This window comes from Leishmania braziliensis, chromosome 24 (genome assembly GCF_000002845.2).
Source record: "Leishmania braziliensis MHOM/BR/75/M2904 complete genome, chromosome 24".
Lineage (NCBI taxonomy): Eukaryota > Euglenozoa > Kinetoplastea > Trypanosomatida > Trypanosomatidae > Leishmania > Leishmania braziliensis.
In genome coordinates, this window is record NC_009316.2 from 317,627 (window position 1) to 338,897 (window position 21,271).

At 61.4% G+C, this 21,271-nt stretch overlaps 7 protein-coding genes across 7 annotated transcripts; all 7 read left to right on the forward strand.

Moving 5' to 3' along the window:
- Positions 1–50: 50 nt before the first annotated feature.
- Positions 51–1,427, forward strand: LBRM_24_0930 (conserved hypothetical protein; the record flags this gene model as incomplete). Its single annotated transcript, XM_001565308.2, has 1 exon — positions 51–1,427. One exon carries the CDS (start codon positions 51–53, stop codon positions 1,425–1,427), a length of 1,377 nt encoding a protein of 458 aa, XP_001565358.1.
- Positions 1,428–2,078: 651 nt separating this feature from the next.
- Positions 2,079–4,913, forward strand: LBRM_24_0940 (conserved hypothetical protein; the record flags this gene model as incomplete). The annotated part of the gene is made up of 1 exon (XM_001565309.1): positions 2,079–4,913. One exon carries the CDS (start codon positions 2,079–2,081, stop codon positions 4,911–4,913), a length of 2,835 nt encoding a protein of 944 aa, XP_001565359.1.
- Positions 4,914–5,802: 889 nt separating this feature from the next.
- On the forward strand, positions 5,803–6,150 carry LBRM_24_0950 (conserved hypothetical protein; the record flags this gene model as incomplete). The annotated part of the gene is made up of 1 exon (XM_001565310.1): positions 5,803–6,150. One exon carries the CDS (start codon positions 5,803–5,805, stop codon positions 6,148–6,150), a length of 348 nt encoding a protein of 115 aa, XP_001565360.1.
- A 922-nt stretch (positions 6,151–7,072) lies between these two features.
- On the forward strand, positions 7,073–8,491 carry LBRM_24_0960 (conserved hypothetical protein; the record flags this gene model as incomplete). Its single annotated transcript, XM_001565311.1, has 1 exon — positions 7,073–8,491. The coding sequence occupies one exon, from the start codon at positions 7,073–7,075 to the stop codon at positions 8,489–8,491; it is 1,419 nt and encodes a 472-aa protein (XP_001565361.1).
- A 1,002-nt stretch (positions 8,492–9,493) lies between these two features.
- LBRM_24_0970 (conserved hypothetical protein) lies at positions 9,494–12,532 on the forward strand (the record flags this gene model as incomplete). The annotated part of the gene is made up of 1 exon (XM_001565312.1): positions 9,494–12,532. The coding sequence occupies one exon, from the start codon at positions 9,494–9,496 to the stop codon at positions 12,530–12,532; it is 3,039 nt and encodes a 1,012-aa protein (XP_001565362.1).
- An 813-nt stretch (positions 12,533–13,345) lies between these two features.
- LBRM_24_0980 (conserved hypothetical protein) lies at positions 13,346–15,445 on the forward strand (the record flags this gene model as incomplete). Its single annotated transcript, XM_001565313.2, has 1 exon — positions 13,346–15,445. One exon carries the CDS (start codon positions 13,346–13,348, stop codon positions 15,443–15,445), a length of 2,100 nt encoding a protein of 699 aa, XP_001565363.1.
- Positions 15,446–16,433: 988 nt separating this feature from the next.
- On the forward strand, positions 16,434–21,044 carry LBRM_24_0990 (conserved hypothetical protein; the record flags this gene model as incomplete). The annotated part of the gene is made up of 1 exon (XM_001565314.1): positions 16,434–21,044. One exon carries the CDS (start codon positions 16,434–16,436, stop codon positions 21,042–21,044), a length of 4,611 nt encoding a protein of 1,536 aa, XP_001565364.1.
- Positions 21,045–21,271: the final 227 nt, after the last annotated feature.

A 21,271-nucleotide genomic window follows, 5' to 3' on the forward strand; every position in this document is an offset into this window, starting at 1 on the left:
CAGCGTACGCGCCATCGCACAAGACCGCAGAGGCCTCGAGGCCTGATTGTATGAGCAACAGCAACCCGATGGCCACGTGCGTCAAGGCCGAGCAACCCATGACGGGGTCCAGGCCTGACACAGAGACCCGTGCAACGGCAACATGCGCTTCCGCAGTAGCCACCACGGAAGCCGCAGCACTGTCGTCGGCAGCGGCGGACTTCAGTGCCATTCCGACGAGCAATGCACTTTTGAGTGCGCGACTGAAAAGAGAGCTGAAGTCTCTCTGGTGTGCGAATGACCCCGCCACCATGGCACTTCGAGACACCAGCAGAACGATAATGGCTCGCGGCACACCGCCCAAGTCCGCTGAGGTGGCCTCCGTTGTACCGCCCTTCAAGGTCGGTACGGTTGAAATATACCGCCGCTTTCCGGAGGCCTACGATCTGCTCATGGACCACCACAACTGCACTGCCGTGCGCCACACACTCCTGGAGGACGTGCTGGGCCGCATTGCTCGCACGGGTACTATAGCGCCAGGACCAGTGGATGCCGCTGCGGAGACTTCGGGGCAGCGCCGCACGCAGCCGTGGGTACGTGTGGCGGACTTTGGGTGCGGCACGGGACGCATCGAGGGGATGGTAGCGCAGCACCCTGCCGTTCAGGCCATCTACGCGTACGACAGCGAGGTATCGATGCTGCGGCGCTGTCTGGCGAACACCGTCCGGAGTGCAGCTCAGTCCGGTCATTACGACACCGTGACTCTGCTACCCGTGGCCGCGCCGGCAGAGACGATGGGAGAAGGCAATACTCCCAGCGCCGCCTCTCACGCGCTGTCGTCACCATCTGTGTTGTGCGGCGCGGACCATAGCAAGGCGGAAACAAAGGCGCCATCAGCAGTGCTGCAACTGTGCCTCCGCCCTGTACCGTTTCAGGCAATTCAGTCAAACTTTCTCACAGAAACGCAGCACCCCCGCTGCCCCCTGGTTGTCTGCGCGTGGTCTCTCTCCTACGTCATGCGAATGCAGTGGGGCGAGGACCGCTGGCACGCTGCTGTAGACTCGGTTGTGCAGTCACTGCTAAGTCTGCTTGATAACACGCGCTCGGATGCGGCGGTGGTCATACTAGAGACGCTGGGTAACGGCTCTGCGGTCCCGACGCGGCAGAGCACGTACACGCAGCGGCTGGAGGAGCGCTTTGGGTTCACACGGACGTGGGTACGCACGGACTACGAGTTCAAGAGCACAGCCGACGCAGAACGCATGGTGCGCTTTTTCTTTGGCGAAAAGATGCTGGCGCAGCTCACCTCAGACGATGTTCGTAGTGGAGCCGGAGAGAATGGCGTTACTGACGACACGGGTAGTGGTGGCGGCTGTCGCCTAATGGAGTGCACGGGCATTTGGACACACTGGAAGGCGAGAGAAGCGCCGGCGGGAGCCACTCAGTGAGTCAGTGGTGCGCTCTCGGGTCTGACACACACACACAACGCATCTCTCCCCTACCCCTGTATGACCGCTCTCAAGTACTGCGTCTTGTGAGCGCACGCTAGCAGGCCCTCACACTCGCAGCAGCCCCCACCTCGGCACGCACTGCACCTCCCGCCCTCCCTCTTGGGGAACCTCGCACAAACACAGCTACGCGGCTTTTCTGGTTGTCTAGCGTTTGTGGAGCGTACGTTAAGTGCCTCGCTCCTTATCCAAAGATGCCGAGTGTGGGAAGAAGGGGAGGGGGGGGCACATCAAGCATAGGTCTTGATGTGCCCCCCCTCGGCAGAAGCGGAGACAAGGTTGACTGACCAAGCACGGCCTGTACTGGGCGTCTGAAGTGGAAAGATCATCACATGATTCTTCCGCTCTTCTTCATTCCTCGTCTCTTTCTCCCTGCTTCTCTTGGTTGCTGCTTGCCGCCGTCAGGCTATGAGCTCAGGAGATCGCTTCACACGCACACACACACACACACACACGCACATAGACGCGTATGCGCCGACCCGCGAAGGGCGTCCGTTACAAAGCAGCGCTGCATTAAAGTTGAGACGTGAGGCTGCCAAGACCCTCCTTCGCCTCCTGCCCGCAACTCTCTAGCCACCAACTTGGGTCAAGATGAAGCTTCTCCACTCCAAGTCGACTGCGGAGCCAATCCTGGCTGTCACCGCGTGTCCGTGCGCAAACCTCTTCGGTCTCGTCACGCGGAGCTCGGCCGCTGTCTATCGCTCCACTACCCTCACCACGGTCTTCAACTTCTCCCTGAAGCCCTTCCAGTCCGCACTCAGGGACAATGCGGCAGATGAGGAGAGGCGCAATGGCAGCTCGGTCTGCTGCTGCTGGTCGCCGTCAGGTCGCCTGTTCACCCTTGCGATGCCATCGGGGCTCCTGCTCGTGCTAGACGTCGAGGGTGGTGCCTTGGTGCGCTTCCTCACTCCTGGCGCCACGGCCCCTGTAAGCAGCGACGGCGCTAGTGGCTCCAGCTCGACACCCGCATCAACGAGTGTGCCTCGAGTCCCCACAACGCTCCCGTCCGGCCGCCCTGTGCTCGCCATGGGTTGGTGTGCGGTGCCGTCGCTCTTCTCCCGGCACGTTAACGCCATGCACGTGGATATGCAGACCCGATGTCTTCCAGTCCGCACCGGCGTGACGACTGCGTTGCTCGATGAGGTTGCTCAAGGCTCCTCTATTTCTCTCTTCGGCGCGGGGGACGCGTCGCATCTGCTCTTCTCAACTGCCGCGACGAGTGGTAGATACCCTGCAGATGCGAGACGCGCCAGCAGATCCATATCGCTGCTCATGGTGCTTGGCTGCGACGGTGTTCTTCGCTGCCTGATCGGCGGTCTGTACGAGGTACAACGCCTAGAACTGTCGCTTCCGTCGTGCTACCCTACCCTGCCTGTCAGCGGGCTTCGCGGCAACGTGGCCGCCTGGGAGGACGTCGTCGTTGAAGACATGCAGGTACGCCACTGCACTGTGTCTACTGAGGCCTCAGCTGGCAGTAGGACGCACCCACAAAGAGAAACGGGGCTACCCGGCTGGATGTGCTTTGGTGAGTCGGTCGTGAGCGGTGTCCGTCCTGCCGTGGCCCAGCAGCACCGCTTGTATTTGACTGTTGCGGGCGCGTTATCGAGCGGTGCCGCAGCACCTGCAGTGTGGGAGGTGAACTTGCACGCCAACCTCTCCGCCCTGGCTGCCCCACATTGGCTCGCGTTGTGCTATGTGCGCGAGTACACCCGCATCGCACGTGAAGTGTATGAGAAAGCTGCTCGCGAGTGGCATGCAGTGCTGCGGAGACGTCTCTGGGCACACCTTGGACTTCCCGCTGTCGCTCCACTTCTCTCCTCAGCCATCCTGGCGCAGCTCACGGAACCTGACCCCTTGGAGCTCTACAAGTACGCGAAGCAGCGACTAATGCACGCCGCTGTGACCGAGGACCTTGAGGTGATGGCGACAGCAGTGCAGCGCGCGATTGACGACGTCACACATGTGTGCTACCGGTGCTGTGAAGCTGCCATGGCGTGTACCGTGTACCTCCGCGAGGCGGACACCGTCACGCAGCACCTCGGCACTCTGCGGCGACTCTGCGAATCCTTTCTACGACGCGTCACGAGAGAGGCGGAGAGCGCGCGTGACTTGGCGCTGTGGGTGCTGCAACAGTCGCACTACTGGTCACGCAGCTCCCGCTTCGCGATGGGTCCGGCGGATGAGCGAGCACCAGTGGGGGCTGAAGAGGATCAGCGGGAGAAGTTGTCAGCGGTGTCGTCACCGTCTGTTGTGGTGGCGGAAACGACTGAAATGACCCACTCACCTTCGCCGCAACAGCCGCCGTCCGTGGTGGACGAAGTCCCGCTTAGCGCGACGCGCCAGCCCACCCTTCTGAGCTACCTTTCTTCTGTTACTTCGCAAGAGACCAACGTGGAGGACGACCCGGTGGTTTGCATCTGTGAGCAGCTTGCCATCAGCCTGCAAGACTGCGCGTCGTTGCCGGCGTCGGCGATGGCTCCCCTTCCAGCCTGCATCGTGTTGTCGAATGTGCAAGAGAGTGGGGCCACCTCCGCCTCGCCTGCATCGCAGTTCCTGTGCTGTGTTGTGAAGGGAACCGAAGAGGGAGAGCGGGGAAGCCGTGACGGCAGGGACGACAATGAAAACATAATTGACACTTCCGTCACCGTCAATGGCGGCGACGGTTACGGTAACGATGATGGAATGGCTAATGGTTACTACCCACGGTACGAGACGGGCCTGGAGGACGTTGCACTCGGGGAAGGTACTCGTGACGTGGCATGTGGCGAGTGTGGCTGCGCGCTCGTCACGGAAGGGGTCCACATACATGTGCTGCGCTGCGCTGCCACCGCAGCCAATACAATTCGGCCTCTGCAGATTGGCACGTACAAGGTGGTGGTGCACCGTGACGGTGATGCTGGGGACGACTGCGCCGACTCATCCGCAGCTTCTGGCGCTGTGCTCGAGGCAGGCCCTACGGTAGACGTAGACATAACTCTCATCACATCCCGCCTCAAGGCGGACCTCTCCAGCAGCCACAGCTATGCAGCACCTTCTGTCATCTACGGTGCCACTTGGTACGGCTACCTTGAAGCGGATCGGCACGTTGTTGTCTGTCAGCCAAACTCCATCACCACAGATCGTTCTGCAGGCTCTGGTGCCCAGAGCAGGTCGGCTGCGCCGGCACCCTTCTTCGTCGCCGTTGTCGACGGCAGCGGCCGACTAGTGACAGTTGATGAGGAAGAGCGCGACGACGGCGACAACGAAGATGGCGGTGATGCGGCAGACTCTTCAGCCGCAGCGTTGTCAACGGAGGCGGCGCTGTGCGAGGTGACCGGGATGGAGGGCGTGCCGCTGCGCGTGAGCATGAGCCGTGCCCGCAGCTTCTGCGTAGTCGCTAGTGTGACCAAGTACATTGTACTCTCCCTCTACGATGACGACTACTGAGGAAGGAAAGGAAAGGGGAGTGCTGCGTAGTCGGGGGAGGCGAGAGAAAGGAACGCAGGCCCGTTTGACCTCTCTCTGTACCCCTGGTCTCCCCCCCTCCCCTCCCCAGCGTCCCTTCAAAGGAAATCGGCAAGCACGTAAAGGGCGCACTCACACATTCGTGCGTGCCTCGTCTGCGCACTGTCATTACGCGAGCCGGAGCGAGGACTCTATCGGCTTCAGCACAGACCAGATGCGCGCTGCATCGTCGGAAGGCAGGAAAAGCGCGCCAAGAGAAGCGAGAAGGTCCTCGAAAGACCCACTCTCCACACACCGTCCTCTCTCACGAGACCACTTTGCGCATAACGTCACGGCACCGCGACAGAGAGTGATGGCAGACGAACACGAGAAGAGTCCGCAACGGCATCGAGAAATAGAGCGAAATACCGGGGCGGGAAGGAGGAGGATATTTGAATGACAGCCTCATCGTCGCCCTCGCCCCATCCCCCCCCCTCCCCCCGCGGGCCGTATCGATCTCGCTCTTGTCGCTGTGTCTTCTCCATGCAAAGATGTGGTAGACGAGGCGGTGTACAATGACCCCACTCGGTTTACCTCCACAGGCACAGCTGGCAAGCAGTGTCACTCCTTCCCCCCCTCCTGCCCCGCATACTCCGACCGACCTCAGTCGTCAATAGCGCATGGTTCCTCATGTGTGATCTCAATTGCGTCTCTCGCTCCTTACCCCCTACCCCTCTCACACACACGCACACCGCCATCCCCACAATCGATATTGCCGCAACACGCGAGCATAGACTAAAGTAGCTAACATCTGCTCACGGCACCGCCCTCATCCCCCTCCCCTACGCTCACGTACGAAGACACACACACACACACACGAAGACAACCAATCATGTCCGCATTCATGGAGAAGTACCACATCCGCAAGGCGCTCGGCATCTCCATGAGCGTTGTGCAGTCCTTCTGGCACTGGACGCGTGATCGACTATGGCCCATCTACTCCGCCGCCGTCGTCATTTCCCTCTTCCAGATGATCGCCGTCGCCTCAGAGAAGCAGATCCTCGCCGACCACTACTACGGCGATGTGGATGGCAAGTTCGAAGAGACCAAGGATGACCTCGTGCGCGACGCCAAGAAGCTGTTCAACGAGGAGGTGTCGGTGGCGGTGAAAGAACACGTGTGGCAGCTGCCCCCGGCGGCGTTCCGTCGCGAGTACAACAGCCGGCTTGGCAGCGCCTAGTCTATTAGAGAAGGGGAGGACTATCGACATCGTGCTGTGCTGAGGGAGAGAGGCGGGAGGATCTGGAGAAGGTGTTCTGACGCCCTTGCAACCCCCCTCCCCCCCCCCAGCACCGATGCGGAGTGTCTATCTCTGCCTGTGCCTATGACGAAGAAGAAGCCATTGAGCCAGCGACAGAGGCCACATTCAACCATGCACTCTTGCAGGCATACAAGACGTGCAGGTGATGCAGATGGTGGTGGCGGGTGTCGTCTGACTCCTCTCACCTCTCTCCCGCCCACCCCCCTCTAACCAAGCCCCTCGTCGTCCCTCACCTCACCCCATTACCATCACACCCCTTCGCATGGGGCGTGGGCGTAATGAACTTCGAATTGTGTCTGTTTGCCCCTCTCCTCACAGCAGCGCACCGCTGTGTCTCACCCTGTGGTGTCTTGCTCGTGCGCTCGATTGTACCGTGTGTGTGTGTGTGTGTGTGTTAGCGTGTTGTCATCTCTTCTGCCCCCTGTGAAGAGAACGGAGGGGTGTTTGCCCCCACACCTCCCCGACTCTCTCTCTCTCTCCGTCTCTATCTCAGTGTGACTGATCACTCCTGCCTCGTGAGGCACCTAACTAAAGGTGCGTAACGCGTGATAGCACATCGATACAGGTGTGTGTGTGTTAAGCTGTAGCAGAGCATACGCGCCTCTCTCTCCCCGTGCGTCGCTGATGAGACACGAACTCTAGGCTGTCACTTGGCGCCGTACTCTCTGCACACCGCCCCCCTGTTGAACGAACAGAGGAGAAAAGCACAACGAGGCCGACCAAAGCCTGCGTGCAGGCGCGTGCTGGACAGGGGGTGGACAGAAAACGAGGGGCACCTTGGCGGCTTCGCTGCTCTAATAGGCTGAATGGCACCCTCGATTCCTCCTCTCTCCCTCCTCTTATGGCCCCCCTCCCCGTCCCTCCACTACACAACACAACGCGCGCTGAGGCACGCGCATACACATGCATATGTCAGCGCCTCATCGAGTGGTCACTGAACGGAGCCAACACGGCGCTTGATCTCCTCCCCCCTCCTTTCCCTCCCTCTCTCCCTCTCCAAGTGTCAATGGATCGCTCGTTGCTCTTCTCGCCGCTCGGGTACTCGACCAATGGGGTATACATCCCGTCCCCGGTGGGGGGCGACACCGACGTGGGCGGGGCGAATGACGGTCGCATCTTCGAGGAACTCCTCGACGCCGAAGTCGCAGTGAACATGGAAAAACTGCGGGAGGCGTCGCGCATGGGCATTCCGCCGGTCCACCGCGGTGTTGTCTACCGCTACCTTCTCGGGGTTGCATTCACCGACAAGTCAATCGAGATGACGATGGAAGAAATGCAGGACAAGGACTTCCAGCTGTTGAACACCGCCTACACTCGCATGTGGGGCAACGGGGACGAGAATGACGACCGCGGCGGTGCGGGCGGCTCGGGCCACGGCGGCAGCCACGGCGCCGGCAGCAGCGTGGCGGCCCAGCACACCATCAGGGAACTTCTGGCCTTCTCAATGTCCTCCACGGCGGCGGTGGTGAGCGCGACAGAGGGAAGCGGCCCGTTGCACTGCAGCAGTGGGCTTCGCGGCGTGGGCAGTAGCGGGGCAGGGACGGTGGCGATTCCTTTTGTGCACCGAGGCCCATCAGTTGTACCCGCCCACGCCCCCTCAGCCACCCTCTCCGCCTGGGAGGAAGGTGTGACGGCGCTACGGTACTGCGCGCCGTACAATGCGGACGCGCGTCAGTGGGCAAGGATGGAGTCGGCACTGGCCGCGCTGCAGATGATGTACTGCAACGTCTCTGTCGATCACGTGCAGCTGCTCATTCTGCTGGCGCGCCAACTCGACCGAGTCGCCAGCTCGGCGCGCGACACCTTCTTCACCGTCCACGCCCTCTTCAACGCGCTGACAAAAGACGGCAACATCCTGCACGACGCCCAGACGCTGCAGGTGCACTGCGGCAACTTTCTCATGCTCTTCCGTGCTGTGCTGCTTCCGCTCTACGAGCACTTCACAGTGGAGGGGCTGACCACGTGGGAGTGGATCCCAAGCTTACTGACGTGCTTCTTTGTGGACCGCATGCACCCCGACGACGTGTTCGCGCTGTGGGACTGCTACCTTGCGGACATGAGCGAGCACCAGGCGATGGCGCTGCACCCATACGCCTGCCTAGCGATGCTATCGTCCATGACGGAGGTGCTCATCGAGGCTGGCAAGGTTGAGCTTCTCTACTGCCTAGAGCACCTGCCTCGTCTCGACACGGCAGCCATCATGCGCAAGGCGGTGCTCATTCGGGAGTCCGTATATTCCAAGGAGCTTCTCTGCGGATGAAGCAGCTTCCTCCTCCACTGCTGCTGCTGCTGCTGCTGCTGTGAACGGCTTACACCAGCAATTGACCACGTAGAAATGTGGAGAGAAGACGGTAGATGTGTCTGGTGAGACGCCACGGGGCATCGGCATTGTCGAGCGCGCCTGTGTGGTGGCTGTTGCTGCGATAACCTTCCTCAGTGCGCCTATTTTCTTTTCCGCTTGTTCCCTGGACTTCGTTTGGCGCTCTTCCCTCAGCTTCTGTCTGTGCCTCGCTATCGTTCTGTCCTCCCTCTAGTTGAGCTCCCAGCCTCTCCTTAGCTGCCCCGTCGTTGTCTTGCGTGCCTCATCTCGGACTTCCCCATCCACTCCTTCTCCCTTATCTTTTTCGCTACGTATCCGCTCCTCGTCTCCGCCTCACCTGTTCATGGGGCGCCAGCATGTGAGCGTGAACTACGTGCACAGTCGGACGTGCTGCTGGTACCATCGGTGTAACCTCGATGATGCCCTTCGTCGACTTCTGTAGAGAGCACAGAAACACACGCCATATCCATCACCCTCTTCCTCAGCCCTCGAGCACCTTAAACCCAATGTGGTCGTGAAAAGGGTGGGGAGCAGGTGGAGAGGGGAGGCGCATCTCCTCTGCTCGCCTTCTTTTACTGCCGGTGACGATGATGGTGTGGCGCCCTCAATCCACTCTGTGCTCGCTCTCTCTCTCTCTCCCTGCACGTGTGCTTGTGTGGTGGTGGGTGGTGGTGGTAGTACGGAGGCCATTTGACCGTCGCACACGCACACGCTCACACACACACACACACACACACACCTGTGCATATACAAAGGCGTGTTTCCTGGAGACATACCACAACAACTGACTACACTCACCCCAGCAGCAAGTAGAAAGACGCTTAGATTGGCTTGCTCGACGCGCTGCTGCGCGCAGTGGTGCTGGCGGCCATTGATTTCCTTTCCTGATTTTAAAAGAAGCTCGACGCTATTTTTGCTCTTGTCACCGCGCGAGTTTGACGCATGTTGAGCCCTTGCACCTATCGGGCTGCCCTGCTTGACCTGCTCACGTCTCCGGCAGCTGAGCCACAGGGAATGAAGAATGACAGAGTGGGGATGCAAGTAAATCATATGCATGCCGACCTCGCACAGGCACGGCATCCGTACGACCCCTCACTGCGACTGACTCACCGAAGTACGCCATCGTTCGTGGAACAGGAGGAAGAGCGAGTAGTTGACAACACGATGCCGGCAACCTCGACGGCGGCAGCAGCAGCACCGCCAGCCCCCTCTTTCCCTCTTGTCGCCTTCGCGAACGGCACTCCTTCTATATCAGCTAGCCACCGTGTGATTGAGGACAGCGTGCTTCGTCCAGGGAAACCGCAGGCGCGTGTGCACTCCGCTTCGAGTCATGGGCGCACTACAATACACAAGGGCGTGATCGATCAGCCGAGCGTTGATGTGGCAGTTGTGGAGGAAGAGAAGCACCGCTCTCTGATCCTGAGCTTCATCGACAACTGCATCTGCACCGGTGTGCCAGATGCTGTGATCGCGGAGCAGGTGCAATTCATGGTGTCCTCAATGAAGGAGTCCCTTGCTCTTCATGCCGCTCTGCACGCGCGACAGCACAAGGACCGCATTCGAGAGTACGAGCTGAATGAATTGACGGCGGTGTTGGAGCGTCAGCAGCTGCAGTTTGCACAGCAGCAGCAGCAGCAGGTGGCACCACCTGTGCTAGTATCTGCCCCTTCCCTCTACTCATCCTCCCGAGTGCTCGCCCCGCCTCCACCACTGAGTTACGCGCCTCCACAGCATCATGAGCGGATGGGGCACTTGACAGCTCAGAGGACGGTAGGCGCGAAGCCGTTCCACTACACGTCCATCTCTCAAGGACTTTCAAGCGATGCATGGTCGACCTCGGCTACCACACATCAATCTGGGCAACACAGTGCCGATAACTGGCGGCCCTTACCGTCGTCTCAGCGCACGCAGAGTCAGGCAGAGCCCAATGTGCATGCTAGCGCTGGAGGTTCGCCGGTAATTCCCGTCTCTTCCTGGCGTCCGCGCACGTCAACTCACGCCTCAGCTACAGAGACGCCAACGGCCTCGGCTGCGCGACCTACGAAGGACTCCAGCAGTGATGCAGACGCAGCGAGTAGCAGCACTGGTCACGCCTATGCACAGCCCCGCACCTGGTCGCCACTTTCGCGTCCCACCTCCGCATCACGTCGATCGCCTCACGCACGCGGTACATCGTGCCGCCACTACCATCGCCGTCACAGCCGTCATCACAAGCTATGCAGTGCGTGCGATTCAACCTCGTCATCATCACGCCCCTCTGCAACTGTTACTGCACACGCGGCGGTTGTGGCTGACTATCCCGTCGATGATAGGTCCGCTGGCCAGCGGCGCAGCGCAGCTACGAAGTGGCGGCAACAGTACGCCCCCTCGCAGCATTACATGAAGCCGACGCACACCAGTTTGGTACGGCTGGAGTCAAAGTCGCTGCCGCTGTCGCCCCTACGCAACACCTCGCCAGTGGCAGCCCACAGTCTTCGTGGCGGGGGGCACGTCAAGCCTGCGACGTTGCGGTGGCGAAGCAGCGACCACTCCCCGCTCGCTAGGCCTGGAGCCGCGTCTGAAGTTGTAGGACACCGCGCAGCGCTGCAGAAACTGCTTGTTCGATCGACCCACAGCAGCCGCCTTCGCGCGGCGGCAGCCTCGCGGCGGCAAACTGCGCCCTCGCGGTCGGGGTCAACAACATCGTGCGTTGATGAGGACGGCAATGGAGAAAAGTCAAACGAGTTCGACGTGAGCACCACCGCTGCGTCGGTGCCAGTGCTGAGGTGTCGGGAAAGTGTGGATCGTCGAGGCGACTCGGACACACCCCATGCTCAGTCATCCGTCGCAACGAGCGTAGGTGCAGTGACAGATGGCTCCCTTCGTGCTACTCTGGCGCGGATGCGGAATTCGGTGGTGCGTGTCGATCCTTGGTCGAAGACACCGCCTCCGCCCCACTCTCCTAGTGCGTGGGGCGCCAATACCTCCCGTATACATGCTGGCCTCTCCATCGACCCCGAGACGCCTCTCACCACCACTGGCAGCACCTGCAGCAACAGGGCCGGGGAGGTGGGAATGACGGCAAATGGTACCGTCCTGACGAACACTGCGTCAACGCGAGGCGGCAGCGAAAAGCTCTCAGCTTGTTCAAGGGCGGCATCGTCGTCAAAGCCTGCCTCGGCTCCCACAGCACAGCGCTCGGGCCCCTCACAAAGCGCACAGGAAGCAACGGAAGAAAGGCAGCCGCGACATCGCCACTACCAGTCGGGTCAAGAACACCGACCTCGTCGGCCGCCGCCTCAGCCTCAGCCGTGGCTGAATTTCAGAGACGCAGGCACCGTGTCAAACCTCCCCGCATCTTCGGTTTCCACTGTGGACGACGACTGCAGCGACGCCAACGTGTGCGTCACCAGCCCTGAGCTGCAGTTCTTCATGGAGCGTAGTCAGCGCAAGCTTCGGGAGACGGAACGGGTACTGGCACAGGCGCCCACACCTTCACATCTTGCCTCCTCCTCGCACCTTTGCCAAAGTCCCTCGCCGATATCCATCGTCAACGCCTCGCACTTGCGCACACTTCGACACAGCACTGACATGTCATCCCATGCACCATCTTCCAGTGTTGATGCACAACAAACCTTACTGCTCGCCAAAGATGGCCCCGACCGGTCGTTGGACACCTCGCGCGCGCGGCAGCGGCAGCAGCGGCTTACGGAGCTGCACCGGCGCCTCAGCAGCTACGACACAGCCTCGAATAACATCAGCCCGAAGAACCCTCGTTCTCTCGCCGGAAAGGTCAGCCACGAGTCTTTGTCGGCGGCTTTAGTGACTGAGGTGCCACACGAAGACCAACAGTCCAGCTCCGTCATATTCCAGCCCCACTATGCGCTCCCTGTCTCGCTTGCGAACTCGCCGCTGGTTCAGATATCCCCGACCTCGTCAGACGAGCAGAAGGACGAGCATGACGATGCAACGGCGACGGCGGCGGTGGCGGCGCCAATGTAGATTGTTTGAGAGTTGGTAGAAAGAGAAAGAGAGAAGGCGGAGGTGTAGTGCGCAGAGAGTACGGTAAGCACACTGACACAGGCGTGCGCATCTCATTCGAACCCTTCTTCTTCTCCCGCCCACCCACCCACCCCCCACACACCCCTCCGCTCACTCTTCACGCTTTTCTTCCTGCCCTGTCAATTGGGGGTGGAGTGGGGTCGCCCACTGCCTTCCCGCGCTATGGCACACGCACTTCTTGTTGAGCAACAACGACGCGCAGACACTCACACAAGTAAAAAAAAACGCACGCGCGAAAGAGGCGGTAGCGAATTCGGCCGTATTTTCTTTTGGACACGCCGTCCACCACCACCACCACCACCACCACCACCCTCCCTCCCTCCCCTCCTCCCCCCCCCCCCCGATCCCAGTTGGGCGGAGGGAGGGTACATCTCTTGTTCACTTCAGTCTCTCCATCTTGTGCTTCCTCTCTCCTCCCTCTTTCCCCTTCACTCTCGAACACGCTCCGGCAACGAACACAAAGACGGCGTGGGTACACGTATGCGCGGGGACTCGTAAGCAGTGCCTTTTCTCCTCACTTTTGGCGATAGAATGCGAGATCTGACTATCACATTTTGCCTGTTCCCCCTCGGTGTCGGGGACACGGATGTGGCGGTCGATGGCGAAGCCCCTCTCTTGCTCACCGCCAGCGCCTCCATCAACCTGCTGACAACCACGTTGAGCTCCCCCGTCATCGATGTAGCGTGTGGAACTGCGCTGTGTGGCACCGCCACATGTGTGGAAGGTAAAAACTGCGGGTTGAGCGCGAAGCAGATGCGACCGCAGCAGCGCCACATCACCCTCTCGGCCTCTCCATCGTCTGGAGTTCCTTATTACAACTACAACACGACACCAGTGGAGGCGGTGGTGAACCTCACGGCGGCTGCGGCGTCAGGTTCCTCGGCCGCCACCGTCAGCACGCACTACACTGTTGCCAAGTATCTAAGCGAGCTCCAGCGTGGCGCAGCTCTTACACGGTTTGCAGCGACAAAGGATCAGTCATCAGTCGCGGAGGCCACTGCCCGACCCTCTGGTGTCAAAGGGTTTCTTGAACCCAGCGCTGGCTACGTGGAGTGCCGTGGAGCAAGGCGCTGCTACTACGTGTACCCCGTTGAGGACGGTCGATACGCCGCGGCAGTGACGCTGCCTGCCGCGGTGTGGCGTCGTCTGGGCGGTGGCGGTGATGGAGCTGCTTATGCCGAGTGGCTCGTGCACACCGCTCTCCGCAGCAGCGTCGTATCTGTGACCAGAGTCATGACCGGTGACTCCACGACAGCATGCGTTGCGCCCCCGTCTCTTCACACGCGGCTTTTGGTCAGTCCACATGACGTGCAGCGCAGCATGGAGTCGCAGGTACGGCTGCTGGCAAAGGTTGTTGCAGAGGGCACCGCGCAGCCGCGCGTGCTTGCAGAGCGCGATATGGCGCTTCGGCGCATGTGCCGTGAACAGCCGTCACCGCTGCGCACGCGTCCACACCTGTGGCGGCGGATGGAGCAGCTGCTGCGGGCCGCCACGAGCTCGACGGATGCGGCATCCCTTCGTGGTGTCATGCCGACAGTAGGCCTACCGAGCACAGATACGCGCTACGTCCTGGCTGCATCGGCTGTGTGGTACCGCGGCAACCCCCTCTACAGCAGCAGCAGTCCTATTGGCGCCGCGTGCCGATCGACTCAGGTATCCCAACTGCTGCGCTCTGCAGGGCTGTCCGCGGTGCTGGAGGAACTGAATTGTGCGGCCGAGGCTGCCATCAAGGGAAGACGTGGGGTAGGTAGCATGGCGTACGCCACCGCTGAGGATGCCATGATTCGAGTGACAGCTGTTTGTCTGGTGACGCGTGAGCCGAACGAGAGCAAAGGCGGCGCAGGCACAGGCACGCGCGTTAGCGGCTACGTAAGTGAGCCCATTGGCATCACCTCCGCCGCCCAATCGCTTGTTGACCCTTCCCGTATCACCTCGACGGCCGTGCTGCCATTGATCTCCCTGGCCTTCACAAGCCCCTCAGGATGGACGGTGGCGCTGCTGCTGCGCGGCATGCGCACCCCCTTCCTCGGATCCCCGCTCTCCTCGATCTTCAGTAGTGTGCAACTGCTGGTCGAGGAGCACTTCGAATCCATTGGATTTGTGAGCCTCGTTCACGAGGCCACCGCGGCGATGCGCACCGCGTGGAGGCGGCCCGTCACGCTGCTCTCGCCTCTCACTGCTCAGCTGGAGGCCTCCGTTCGTGATATTCGAGTCGGCCGACGCTGCGCTGTGGCAACAGCCGCAGGCACACCCACACGCACCGGCGACGTTCTCCTGTACTACTTCAACCACGATGCGGCAGTTGCACGCCAACGTGTCGCCGTTGCATCCTCCTCGTGCTCCTCTCCTCCTGCCTTTCCGTTGTGTGCGTCGCAATGCGGGAAAGTAGCAGACGGTGCCACGCCAGGTGTACTGCACCCCCGCTGTACACTCGGCGAAGGTGAGGCGTTTGGCCTCGATGGACCGCAGACGGTGCATGGAGGCGGCGCCGCAGTGGAGGCCGTGCTGCACGCAGCAGCGCGGTATGCACAGCTGGCGATGCGTGTGCGCTGCTACTGCTACAGGGGTACACGGGCGAAGAGTCGCCAGGTTGGCGGCTGCGGTCCTTTCCCCTACTCTCTGTACGCCCAGCGCCGCTGCCAGACCCTGCACTCCGTACTGAGCGGCAAGCACGTCACCAGGGTGGTGCACGCGGTGCCCCATTGCACCACCCCAGGAAGTGGTGACCCCGGTCGTGCTCCAGAGTACGCTGTCACGTACGTGGTAGTGGTGCTGGAGACAAAGAAGACACCGGTGGTGGCGCATGACGAGTACCGCGCGTTTGCATCGTGGCTGTTGTGCAAGTACTGCTAAGAGATGGTCGACAGGGGGAAGGGGAATAGAATGTCGTATAAGCGTTGCATACAGCCCTTCCCTCCGCCACCCCTGCAGGCATACACACACGTACATATAGGGAAGTGTGCTGGTGCTTGGCTTCAGCCGTGCAGCACATCGATAGCTACGGCTGCATAGACGATAGAGTCAACACGCCCAAGCCAAACAGCGAGAGGCAGAAGAAGCCGCCCCCTCCCCCTCTCCACCCCTATCACCAGGTGGCGCGCCTGACGTATAGGTGGGTACCGCCCTCTTGCATACAGGCATGTAGTAGGGGAGGGGCGTGACAAGCAAGCTCGTTCACACGGCGCGCTACACCAGAAGAGTACACCCCGGCACACGAGTGTGCATAGGTAAACCACCACCCTCTCCACGTGCTATTGATGGTTGTAAATCCGCGCGCAGTCCTTTTACGAGCGCGTAAACACTTGCCGCTTCCACGTTGCTTCTCCGACTTGTGCGTTGGTATATACATGCGCATGTCGACCTTCCGTGGAAGCAGCAAGTGCGAGGCCAATGCGTCCCCTCATGCGCGACAATCTGGGTGCCCCGCCTCCACCCTCAACCCCCTCTCTTCCTCCTTTCTCGCCCCTCGCCTCCTCTCCACGGTCTCTCTCTCTCTCTTTCTCTCTCTGTGGGGATGTGTCTGTCCGCCTGCCTCTCTGCCTCTGCACGTTCCACTCTCACGTTGGTTACAGCCACATGGGTGAGCATGTGTGTGTGCGTGTGCGTATGTGTGTCACCACCACCACCATCCCCACAACTCTCACTTTATGCTCCTTCATTGTAGACACCCTCTCTTTCCATCTCTGTGCTTCATCGGTGCTTTGCAGATCTGCTGTAGGCAGTTGTGTGGCTTGCAACGTCGTCTGCTGGGACAAGCGCTCTGGAAAGGCAACCTACACACCTACGGACACAAGTGCCTACCCCCTCTTCTCCAAACCCTCCCCCTTCTATCATTCCAAGTATGTTTGCGGCCACTAGTCCACCGCCCTCCACCTCCTCGTGGCGTCATCATGTGCAGGATCAGGAGGAGGACCTTGTGCGCGAGATCATGCAAGCCAATGACGTGGATGCTGTGCTGGCGCGCATGGAAAATGACCATTTTCGTCATTTGACCCCCATCATACGCAAGCTGTCCTCCTATGACGCTGCAGTATCAGCAACGTCTACCTCACCTCGCGCAGGTGCACCGCCAACCCCCCCACCGCCGCCGGAGCCATCTGTGCCACGCACCTACGGCGGCGGTTTTGGCGGTAGCGTGGGCTGGGATGCTCAGCCATCGCCGTCGATACTGCAGTCCTCCCAATCCTACGTGCCGCGGTCGTATCGGGCGGCCTCGCCGGTCCCTACCTCGTTCCACATTGGTATGGACGATAATGACGCTCCTGCGCGGATATTTCCAGCAGTGCGTCAACCACCACCGCCACCGCCGATGCAGGCGTCGCCATCGCCAGTGTATGGCACTGTCGCACACGATTCGCTCGACGCGTACCGGCGCCCGGCTGGCGGGGCCGCCACTGCCGCACCCCGCCTTGAGGATTGCGAGGCGGAGTCTCGCTACCAAAGGACCATCGACTCATGGATGTGGCCCGGCGCTGGTCTCCGTACAAGCCTATCCGCCGCCTCGCAGCAGCTCCACGTGGACCCGGCTCTCGACCCGGCTGCCGCTGTGAGCAGCAGGTTGCCACCTCCAACACCGAGCAGCTCGTGGTCTCCAACCGAGGACCGCTACCAGGGTAATGCAGGCGCGCGGTCGTCGCGTGTGACGACGCGGCTGACATCCGCAGCACCGCCCCGCCCCTTCGTGTCTCTCCTCGGTGAAGCCGCGGACGACCCTGGTGGGCTCGAGAATGCTGCGCAGTCACGCATAGCTCGCCAGCTGCAGCTACTGCGCAACTACCGCCAACTGGCCGAGCTGTGCTCGAGCACCGACAGCCCGAGCACCGACCTCTTCCGCACCTTGCCATCAGAGGAGCTGGCACGCATGCAGATGGAGCAGATCAAGGGGCTGGCGCAGCGAGCGCAGAGCCCGATCACTGTGAACAATAACTACTATTTCGATAGCGCCAGCGGTGACAAGCATGACAACAGCCGGCGCAGCCGCGGAGTCGATGGCGGACAGTCACTCAGCGGCAGCGATAACCCACTTGGGGCGGTTCGCGGCAAGCCGAACACGGGCATGGCGCCGGGAAGCCATCGCTCCGCGTCGGATACGCTTACGGCTGACAATAGTCTGCTAGGCGTGGCGCGCTACCGCCCATGCGGGGCCTCCTCATCGCAGCAACAGCGACCACCGCTGCTGCCTTCGCCACGCGCTGTACCGCTACAATCTCCGCACCCGTCTTCCGAGCCTGACTCCCCCATAGTAACGCCACCACTCTCGCTGCGCGGCGGCAACCTCGCCCCGCCCTCGCCAAGCCGCTCCCAGCGCGGCCGCAGCCACTGTAGTCGACTGTTCGACGCCCACTACACCCCAACAGCCACCACCGAAGAAGCCGGATCAAGCTACGGCGAGGGCAGCGCTGAGGACGAGGACGGGGACGACCATCCTGGCGACTGCATGGACAACGGCGGCAGTGAAAACAACGAAGAGTACGACGACAACGGCACCGGATACAGACGCCCGCCACCGCGTATTATCGAGCGTGAGCAACACCGTCGCTTTCCCAACGCGAGCATCGGCGACGACGCGCTCCCGTCCTCCGCGGCGGGTGGCACGGCACAGTCCCTGTTGGTCCCCTACACCTTGCAACCAGAGCATAAGCATCAAAACAGCTACTCAGGCCACTACGCAAACAGCCAGTCCTTGGCGACCATCAACGAGCACCTCTACGACACAGGCAACTGCGTCCCGCCGGGGATGCACAGCTGTTCCACAGCGTTTACGCCCAGTGACAGGCGGAATAATGTGAGTGGTGCCCCAGGCAGCGACGGAGGGCGATGTAGCGTGTCCAGCGCCATCAATGTTCTCTCAGGCGATCAGGAGCTGCGTGCCAACGCGCAGCGACAGAGTGCCGGTGTCAGAAGTAGCCACGATGACCGCCGCGCCTCTCAGCAACTCGCTGGATCGTCTCAGCATTCCCACCAACAAGAGAGGCGCAGCTTGTCGATGAACTCCAGTCCGGTGGCGCTGCATGGCAGCGGTGCGCTAACAGACCCGTGCGTGTCGCCGAACCGTCTCTCATTGCACAACCTCCGTCGAGGAAGCCGAGAGCGCGACGGCGGCCTACAACCCTCACCTATGCCTGTGAGCCGTAACGGTGGCAATGCTGAGCACCGCGTGCTCACGACGCCCACGCCAGAGAAGAGGCCCACTGTGAGAAGCGGCACTAACGGAGTGACAGCGCCCGGCTCTCGAGGCGATCGCCGTCGCAAGGAGCGGAGTGGCCCAGACGTTACGCCGAGCTCTCACCGAAAGGACGAGACCCGACGTGGAGGAGGGCGTCGTGGCAATGACTCAGACGACGACCGCTATGTGAATAGCGTGCGCAGTGGTACCTATGACAGCGACAGCGACGATAGCACGTGCAATACCCCCGGTAATCCGCAGCTGCAGACACACAAACCCCCACCCTCGGCGCAGCGCCAACGACAGACGCGTCGGCGCCACAGAGAGCCTCGCCCCAGCCTCGGTGGTGGCGAACGCGGCAGTCGCCGTCGTGGGTATGACGACTGCGATGGTAAAACTCGCTTTGGTCACAAGCACTTCTCTGCCAAGGCGCGTGCGTACCCGACGCAGCGTGGCCGCCGAGGCGGGGGCGAAAACAACGGTGGCGTGGATAACGTGTGGCCCGCTGCCTCCCACTCGTGCAGCTACACTACCGACTCCGACATCAGCGACTACGTGCCGGGCAGCTACTACAGCCCCACCCGGACAGGCCATCTTGGCGGCGGCCGTAGAGGCGCACGTGGTGGCATGAATAGTCCGGGCAGGTCTGCTCGCGCCTTTCCGCAGCAGCGGCAGCCGTACGTGAGTTCGGCTCGCAGTTCAGCTGCACAAGGTCGTGACGGGCGTGGGGGACGCGGGGGCGCCGCGCAAGCGCTGTACAGTGGGAGGGGCCGTGGCGGCGCCATGCTAGGGTCGTATCACAGTGGTGTGTCTAGCGCGGCCGCACTCGGCGTAGGCTACGGTGGCCATCAGAGTCTTGGCTCACCTCGTCGATATCGTGCAGTAGCAAGAGGTGGCGTGTCTGGAGGTAACTGCAGTCCGTACTATGGCGGTGGTGAGCTCTCCCTGAAACTTGGGGCGCACCAGCAGCATCGACAACAAGGCTGTTTGCACCGTGTCATGGACGCTGGCGCGCGAGATCCAAGGATGCCCATGGTCGGTGGCTCTGCAGGGCAGGGGAGTGGCATGGTACGCCTGCCAGGTGGCCGTGTCACAGCGGTGGCATCACCCGAGGCTCGCCAGTACCAGCCGGCAATGCGCAAAACGGCGGCTGGAGTCCCTGTAGCGCACGTGGTAGCGCCGATAAAAATGCAGCAGCAGCAGCAGCAGATGGGGTATACCCCCAGCGCCGGCGCGCACCCACTCGGCCCGCCCTACGCTGCACGTCTCAGCGGCAGGCCCTCTTCAACGGCCCCTCTGTCGATTAGAAGCGGTCGTGCCGCGTCGCCATCAGTGGCCCCGAGTGTGGCAATGGCCACCTGCAGTAATTACGGTGCTGGCGGCAGTGGCCCTCACGTTCAACCCGGCCTGCTCTACGGCTCCCTCCTACCCAAGGCCCGTCTCAAGACAGCGCTAGTGGTGGAGGAGGACGAGCACGGTCGCTCGCGCAGCGTTGACCCGCACGGCAACGCAAATCACACACCACTGCTCGAGCGTGGCAGCATCTGCCCCCTGCAGTCTGTCCGCAGCAGCAGCATCCAACCATGGCGCCTCGGCAGCGACGTCACCTCAGGGGCGGACATATTTCCGATCGCTGGCGTCGCTATCAACGGCAGCACGAACACTGGTGTGCTGCCACTAGCGTGGAAGTCTGGTGGATCCGGCTGCGTGGTTGGCCGTACCGGACACATCCCCGTCGCGCCGCGCGGCAATCTATCCTCCCACTACGTCCCACCCGGCTCGATTAATGGGCGTAAACAACCGCAGTACCTTCCACGACAACAGCCGCAAATGGCGACGGTGGTGGGCGCGAGCTCGCCCGCCCCCCTACCATCCCACCTGCTCAATAACGCCGCAAGACCGACCGCTGCTTCGGCAAGTGTCACAGGAATCCCGTCGCCGCAAAAGCCGCCGCAGCAGCAGCCGGGGTATTATCGACTGCACTCCACCGACGCCGGGCCGCGTGACTCCCTCCTTTCTCTCCACATTAGCCGTCCGCAGTACAACGAGCCCCCAAGACCGGCGGAGATTCACAACAACGTGATGCAGCCGCGCCCCGGAAGGTTCAGCGGCGGCAACGCGCAGCAGCGGTACGCTCCCTTGCAAGGCCCTCTAGAGAAAATGATGCCTGGTCGCCGTGAGACCGCTCTACAACAGCAGCTGGGCACGTACAGTTCGAGCAACAGAGCTCTAGCAACTCGCAATGCCAATGCCCAGCGCTTCGGTATCACGGCACTGCAAGGCTAGTAAAGGTAGTGATGGACATACATGTAGATCGATGTTGGTGCTACGCTCTGCTCCTGCACGCATGCGGTTCTCCTGCTGCTGTTAAGCGTGGCCGCTGCGTGTGTGTGGGTGTGTGTGGGTGGGTGGGGTGTAGGCCCTACCCACTTACCTTCGCTTTTCCCTGGTCTCCTTTAGATATACCCCACCCCCTCCCCTCCCCCTCCTCTCGCTTGCGTAGTCATNNNNAA